Here is a 6,484-nt window from a genome sequence, read left to right as displayed (position 1 = left end):
GGAGTTGGCCCTCTACGCTGTGCTCATCTGGAGAAGAGCAACCTAAGAGGGCTCCTGAAATTGTAGAGTCTTAGACAGCAGAACTGTTACTGGGTCTTGGCCAGCTGTGTCTAGTGGAGGATTTCCAACCTGAAGGAAAGCCTAATTGAGAAAGGGGAAGGCAGGACCGATAGGGGCTGGTGATCCTTGACCTCAGTGCGGATGCTGCCTTCCCTCTCCAGGCTGTCGCTGTGTGACCTCGCTGGCTCTGAACGCTGCAAAGAGCAGAGGACTGGGGATCGCATGAAGGAGGCAAATAATATCAACACTTCTTTGCACACACTGGGGCGTTGCCTCACTGTACTGCGCCAGAACCAGCAGGCCAAGTAAGCGGGGGGGGGGGGGCCTTCCTAGCTCTCAGCGTCTGTCTGTCTAGCCCCGATCAATGCAAGGAAAAGAACGTTTTTCTGTACTGACTCTGGTATTGTTTGTGTGACATATTACTGGCTTTGTGCGGGTGCTCTGAGGCTTGTAGGGTTTTGCGAGGGGAGGGGGGGAAGGTAGTGTTGGTGCGATCTGTCTCTGGAGCTCCCTGAATCTTCTGTTCTCAGAGTGAAGCAGAGTGTTGTGCCCTTCCGTGACAGCAAGCTAACCCGTGTGTTCCAAGGCTTCTTCACAGGGCGAGGGCAGTCCTGCATGATTGTCAATATGAATCCCTGTGCCTCCTCCTATGATGAGACTCTCCATGTGGCTAAGTTCTCTGCAATTGCCAGCCAGGTGAGACCAGAAGCACTGGAGCAGAGGATGACTAGTTGCAAGGTTGCAAAGATTTAGAGTAACTGTTAACTTCCTCCTTTTAACACATTACCTATTTCTCTCCCTCTCTGTCCTTTTATTCATTAATTTCCTATTTCCTAAAATAATGAGACTGTAAAAAAGAAAGAAAAAATGGTGGCACTCAGAGGAGATACTACTTCCTCTTAAAAAGGAAGTTACCTATTTCTCGCCCTCTCTGTCCTTTTGTTCATTAATTTCCTATTTTCTAAAATAATGAGACTGTAAAAAAGAAAAAAAAATGGTGGCACTCAGAGGAGATACTCTGTGCATGCTGAAAGCCACACTGTCATCACCAATGTTCCCTCTAAGCTGTGAGCAAAAATTCTCCTTTGTGAGCTACTGGCATTAAAGTTGTGAGCGAGCAATTTGGCTCCTGCATAAATTAGTTTGCTCTGGAGCCCTCCTTCCTGAGCTAAGACAAAAATGTGTGAGCTGGAGGCTAAAAAACTGTGAGCTAACTCACACTAACTCAGCTTAGAGGGAACACTGGTCATCACTTTGGTCTGCTTCTTTTAAAGAGAAGCACTCTGAAAATACTCAGAAGCCCATTGAAAAACATTTTCTGCTTGGGTATAAAGGCAATTTGCTCATGTTCAGAAACACTCAGTTTAAAGTGCCAGCAAAGCATGTCAATTCTGTTGCTTTGGACAGGAATGGGTAGACTGTGTGTTCTTGCCTGCTAACACCAAAACTTGCTTTCCAGCTTATACAAGCTCCTTCGAAGGTGGGACTGCTGGCCATTCAGTCTCTTCTGAAGGAACAGAGCATTAGAACAAACAGGGCCTCTGGAGCAGCCTTGGATCAAGAAATGGAACTCAGTGACGAGAGTGAGGATGAAACAGATGTGACCATGTATGACAAAGAGGTGAGTGGTGGTTTGTACCTTGTTCACTAAACTAGCCTTCTGTAGCCACAGGTACCCTACACCATGAGGAGTTTGTGGGTGGCAGGCACTGGATCGGGAGCGTCTACGACTCTTCTTGCTTACCCAGACCAGTGCGTGTGTCCAGGCCCAGAGAACTGAGCAAGGGACAGACCACTAGGCTTAGTCTGAGCTTGTTCTGTGTCTCACCCAGGAAAGTATGTGAAGATTCTTATGTCAAGCCAGGCATTTCAAGTCCTTGAGAACGGTTTTAGAGCCTTCAAAACTAATTGTTCAAACGGTGGAGTCTCTGGCATTTTGTAACATTGGTGGTTCTGATCAGCCATGATTGTCACATGCTCTGCATTCTGTCCCCACCCCCAGGACCTGTTGCTCGTGGTTGAGGCTCTGAAAAATCTGCTGCTGAAGGAGCGCCAGGAGAAGCTGAAACTGGAAATGCATCTGCGTGAGGAGATTTGCAACGAGATGATGGAGCATCAGCAACAGAGGGAACAGTCAATCAGGTATGATGGCTTCCAGCATCTTTCCATCCCAAGCAGCCTCTGTGTTGAACTTCTGCTTCCTGATTCACGCGGCTGCTGCTTTTCAAACCCCCACTCTTGTTTCCTGAAGTGAGCAGGTGGACGCCCAAAAGGAGATTCTGGAGGAGATGTATGACTTTAAGCTCAACCATCTAAAGGAGATGCTGGCTGATTACTATCAAGAGAAGATAGAGGTATGTGAGAGAGAGGATGAAATACTGTGGGAATGAGGCCTGTGAGAGTCCTTTTCTAGGGTCAGGGTACACCTTTCAAACTACTCTGAAGGCTATACCCACCTCCATTTATTTTGATTATTGCAGACTTGTCGGTCTTGCAGAGGTTTCCTGGGTTCTGTGCCTCAGATTGTACATGGCTGTCTGCGCTTGGCCATTTCAAAGCGGACAGGCCGCAATACAAATACAGCTTCCTCTTCTCTAATGTCAGTTTTCTGTTTTTCCTCTTCAGAACCAGGATGAAAAGATACAAGAGCTGGAAGCCTCCTTGCAAGAAGCAAAACGGCAACAAGAACTCCAGGTGGGAAAGCCACAAGAGCCAGAGGAGGGACAGCGCAGATCCAAACGAGTGGCACTGGCTGCAACATCTGCCCTGCAGGAGACAAAAGCCAAGCTAGAACAGTGTCAGGCTGAGCTGAGCACAGCCAAAGAAGGTGAGGAATGAATCCGAAAACCACCAAGTAGAACTTTAGCAAGAGAGCAATCTGTGCAGTATGAGCCACAAAGAACTTGCTGCTCTAGTAACTAGAAAACCTGGGTTCTGTCGGTGACATGCCCATCAGTGCTGGAACAAGGTTAGCTACCCAGTTACCTTTTTTGCCCAACAGGAGCCCTGGACCCCCTTGGCATTCCTTGTGCTGCTGGAGTAGGATAACTTACCATTCACTTCCTGCCTGTGGATCTTTCTTTCCTCTCCCCCTTCCATTACCATCTTGAAGGATTTAGACAGGCATGATGGGGGAAGGATCAAATTTCCATAGAAGGGCTTTGTTTACAAAACTGCTTACCCCCCATTATTGCAATAGGAGTTGGGAATAGCTTGACAGGTGGCAGAAAACAAAATGTGGTAGACAGAGACCAGGAGTCTCCTAAATTCTTACCAGTTCCCATTACTATGTAGTGACTACTTTGCTCTTGTTGTCTGTGACTTCTGGTGAGAAACTTAAATGGTATTACAGCTATAGGTCTTCACTTTGTAGTATAAAAGAAGCTAAATCAGTTCTCAACTGCCTTCTTAAAGGGAAAAAAAAATGCCAGGGCACAAGCCTGCCTTCTTGATGTCAACTTGGGTATGTGTGTATTAATAGGCTGCGGTCAGTTAAAGGAAAGGCACTTCACATATTTTGTGTCCTGTTCCTTTATTGTGACTCCATATTCCATGATTCAGTATAGAAACAAAACTTTGAGGCTGAGCTCTGGCATAGATTTTAGCTGCTGAGTTAAGCTGTGACTATATTCTGCCCTACCTTTAGAGCTACGCAAATACCAAAAGATGGTGGAGCCACCACCTTCAGCAAAGGCCATCACTGTGGATGTGGACCGGAAGCTGCAAGAAGGTCAAAAGGTAACTGCATCTCTTGAGTACATGGAGCCTGGGTGCTTCCCCCCCACCTCCAATATTTCTCTTTACAATGTACAGCTCCCCGTAATGTGCAGGGCGGCTGTCCCAACACCTCATCTACTGCTGTTGGTTGCACTTCATTCTTGCTATTTCCAACTAGGTTTTTCTGCTATCGTTCAGTTTCCCAGGGGGTGGGGGCATGAAGGAAATCAGTGTGACTTTGGGCTACATTCTCCCTTCTTCAGAATGTGAGGATGCTGCGTTGTGAGCTGCAGAAACTTGGGGAGTCACTTCAGTCAGCAGAAAGAGCTTGTTGTCACAGCACAAGTGCTGGGAAACTCCGCGAGACCCTGTATATGTGCGATGACATCCTGGTCAAACAGGTAAAGGAAGCAATTTTGAGTAAGCCATGCAATTAAAGAGGCATTTTGGGTATCATGCTTTAAAAGTATCTTGTGAATGCAGACAGAAGTCTGGCACTTAATGGTGAAAGCATTTTCTCCAGCATGGCATCTGATTGGCCACTGGAGATTTGATTGGCTGTACAGATCTTTGAAAACGTTGCTTTGGCGGCAGCTGCCACCACAGCACAAGGACTTTCACTGTGAGTCTCAAGAAAAAACCCAGTGTTGAACAGATCTTCTACCTGAAATGTTAAAGCATTACTATTACTTATGCATAACCCGACTCCGTGATGTTTTGTGGTTGGCGGTGCTTCCTGTAGCAGCCATTTTGTGGCTCCACCCATCACTGTGTACTCAAAAAGGTTGGGGGCCACTGCTATAAGCAATACTCCGGAGGAAGACTGACGATACTTGAATAAGCTGCTGACCATGAGCAATAGAGGCTCTTCAGCATGAAGGAACAGAACAATTTCTACCATTTTGTAGCCAGCACTGAGGCACTTTTTTGTTAATTTTGAAGTAAAGTTTAGTTTGTTGAATGGCTGTACTAGACTCAGTACCAGCCAGCACCCTCAGCCCAGGGGGATGGATCCATCAGGGTGTTTCCGGGAGCAAAAGGATTTCTGCCCACCAAGTATGACATAATGGCCTCTCTTTGTGGTCCAAAACATCTGAAGTCTTGTTCTTGTAAATGTCCCCCAGGAGTTGCATTTCAGGAGGCATGTAGGTATCAGCAAGGAGGAGGCAAGTGAGAACGTTGCACCCTGTGGGCTACAATCTGTCTGCCCATGGAAACACTCAGTTGGATCCAAATCATGGTATCTGTTGCTGGACTTCATCACTTCAGATGCCTCATGAGAGATGACTGAATGCCTGTTTCTCTTGCATCAACTCCCTGGACATTCTAGTTAGCATACTGGGGAGGTGGCTGAGCTAGAACCTTGTTTCAAACACTATTCTTTCTAGTACACAGAGCTTATGGGAAGAACATTCGATTCTGTCTCCCCTGCCCCCACCGCAAAGTCGTACAGTCCAGCTCAGTTACTGATCATGTATTCTGACTTGCACCTGATGAAATCGTTCTCTGCCTATGGAACCTCATGCCACAACCAATGTTCCCTCTAAGCTGTGGAGTCTTGTGAGCAAAACTTCTGCTTTGTGAGCTACCGGCATTAAAGCTGGGAGCGGGCGATTCGGCTTCTGCATAAATTAGTTTGCTCTGGAGCCGTCCTTCCTGAGCTGAGACAAAAATGTGTGAGCTGGAGGCTAAAAAACTGTGAGCTAGCTCACACTGACTCAGCTTAGAGGGAACTAGTATATTTAGTCTTTAAGGTGCTATTGCTACGGGACTATTTCTCTCTGACCTGTACTCTGTCACTTGTAATTATATCCATAATGACATCAATTGTATTTTTTTCCTTCCAGGATCAGACTCTGGCTGAGCTTCAAAACAATATGACACTAGTGAAGCTGGATCTGCGGAAGAAGGCAGCCTGCATTGCTGAGCAGTACCATACTGTGCAGAAACTCCAAGTGGCACCAACCCCAACCTTGAAGAAACGGTTCTGTGCCAACAGTGAAAACATGCAGCCCAAAACTCAACCTCCCATCAAGAAGCCTTTCTTGTCCCACTTCCTGTCTCGCTCAGTAGCCAAGCCTGCTATGGCAGAGAGCCCCTACACTCGTATCCTGCGCTCTCGCAGGTCTCCCCCTTTTAAGACATTGGCCTTTGGCAAAAAATACTGAATGAATGTTTTGGTCCTGTGGTCTGACTTGAGTACTAGCAACTGGTTGCTGGCTCTACATATTCTGTATATAAATGTGTTTATTCATATGTTAAGGCCTGAGCAAACAAACAAGTCCTTGGCTTCCCAAAGATGAATACTATGCATGTCTATTTCAGGCCAGCTGCTACCCCAGTGTATGTGGAATCTGGACTTTAAAATCTTTTTTAAAAATATATATAAGTGTTTCTGCATGCTAACTGTATATTCATTGCCTTGTTCAATGCATGTAATAAATGTGTTTTGCATTATTTTTTACAGTCTACCTTTTTGACTAAGATTCAAAGCAGATTATACAGTGTAATTTGGTAATATTCTATATGAAAAATCTTCTAATAAGCACAGTGCAGGTTGATCTAATTAGGATGAGGAGACATCTAATGAACAAAGGACCAGGAATAGGACTACTAACATCGGAATGAGCATAGTATTAGTAAGCATGATATAGAATGTGGCATAATGAAGAAAAATAGTATTACATCTGTAGAAAACAATGACGTG

At 45.7% G+C, this 6,484-nt stretch overlaps 1 protein-coding gene across 1 annotated transcript in view; it reads left to right on the top strand.

Annotated features, from left to right (window-relative positions):
- Positions 1–6,129, top strand: part of KIF20A (kinesin family member 20A) — a 10,027-nt gene extending 3,898 nt beyond the window's left edge. Inside the window, 9 exon segments of the mRNA XM_015412532.1 lie at positions 174–365; positions 591–756; positions 1,520–1,681; positions 2,063–2,202; positions 2,312–2,414; positions 2,686–2,887; positions 3,707–3,798; positions 4,041–4,178; positions 5,625–6,129. Of these exon segments, the coding sequence (XP_015268018.1) occupies positions 174–365; positions 591–756; positions 1,520–1,681; positions 2,063–2,202; positions 2,312–2,414; positions 2,686–2,887; positions 3,707–3,798; positions 4,041–4,178; positions 5,625–5,945 (1,516 nt within the window). The 3' untranslated portion in view covers positions 5,946–6,129.
- Positions 6,130–6,484: the final 355 nt, after the last annotated feature.

Source organism: Gekko japonicus, unplaced genomic scaffold (assembly GCF_001447785.1).
Source record: "Gekko japonicus isolate JY-2015 unplaced genomic scaffold, Gekko_japonicus_V1.1 scaffold100, whole genome shotgun sequence".
Lineage (NCBI taxonomy): Eukaryota > Metazoa > Chordata > Lepidosauria > Squamata > Gekkonidae > Gekko > Gekko japonicus.
Note: the sequence above shows the minus strand (reverse complement) of the source record. Positions and strands in the feature narration are given on the sequence as shown.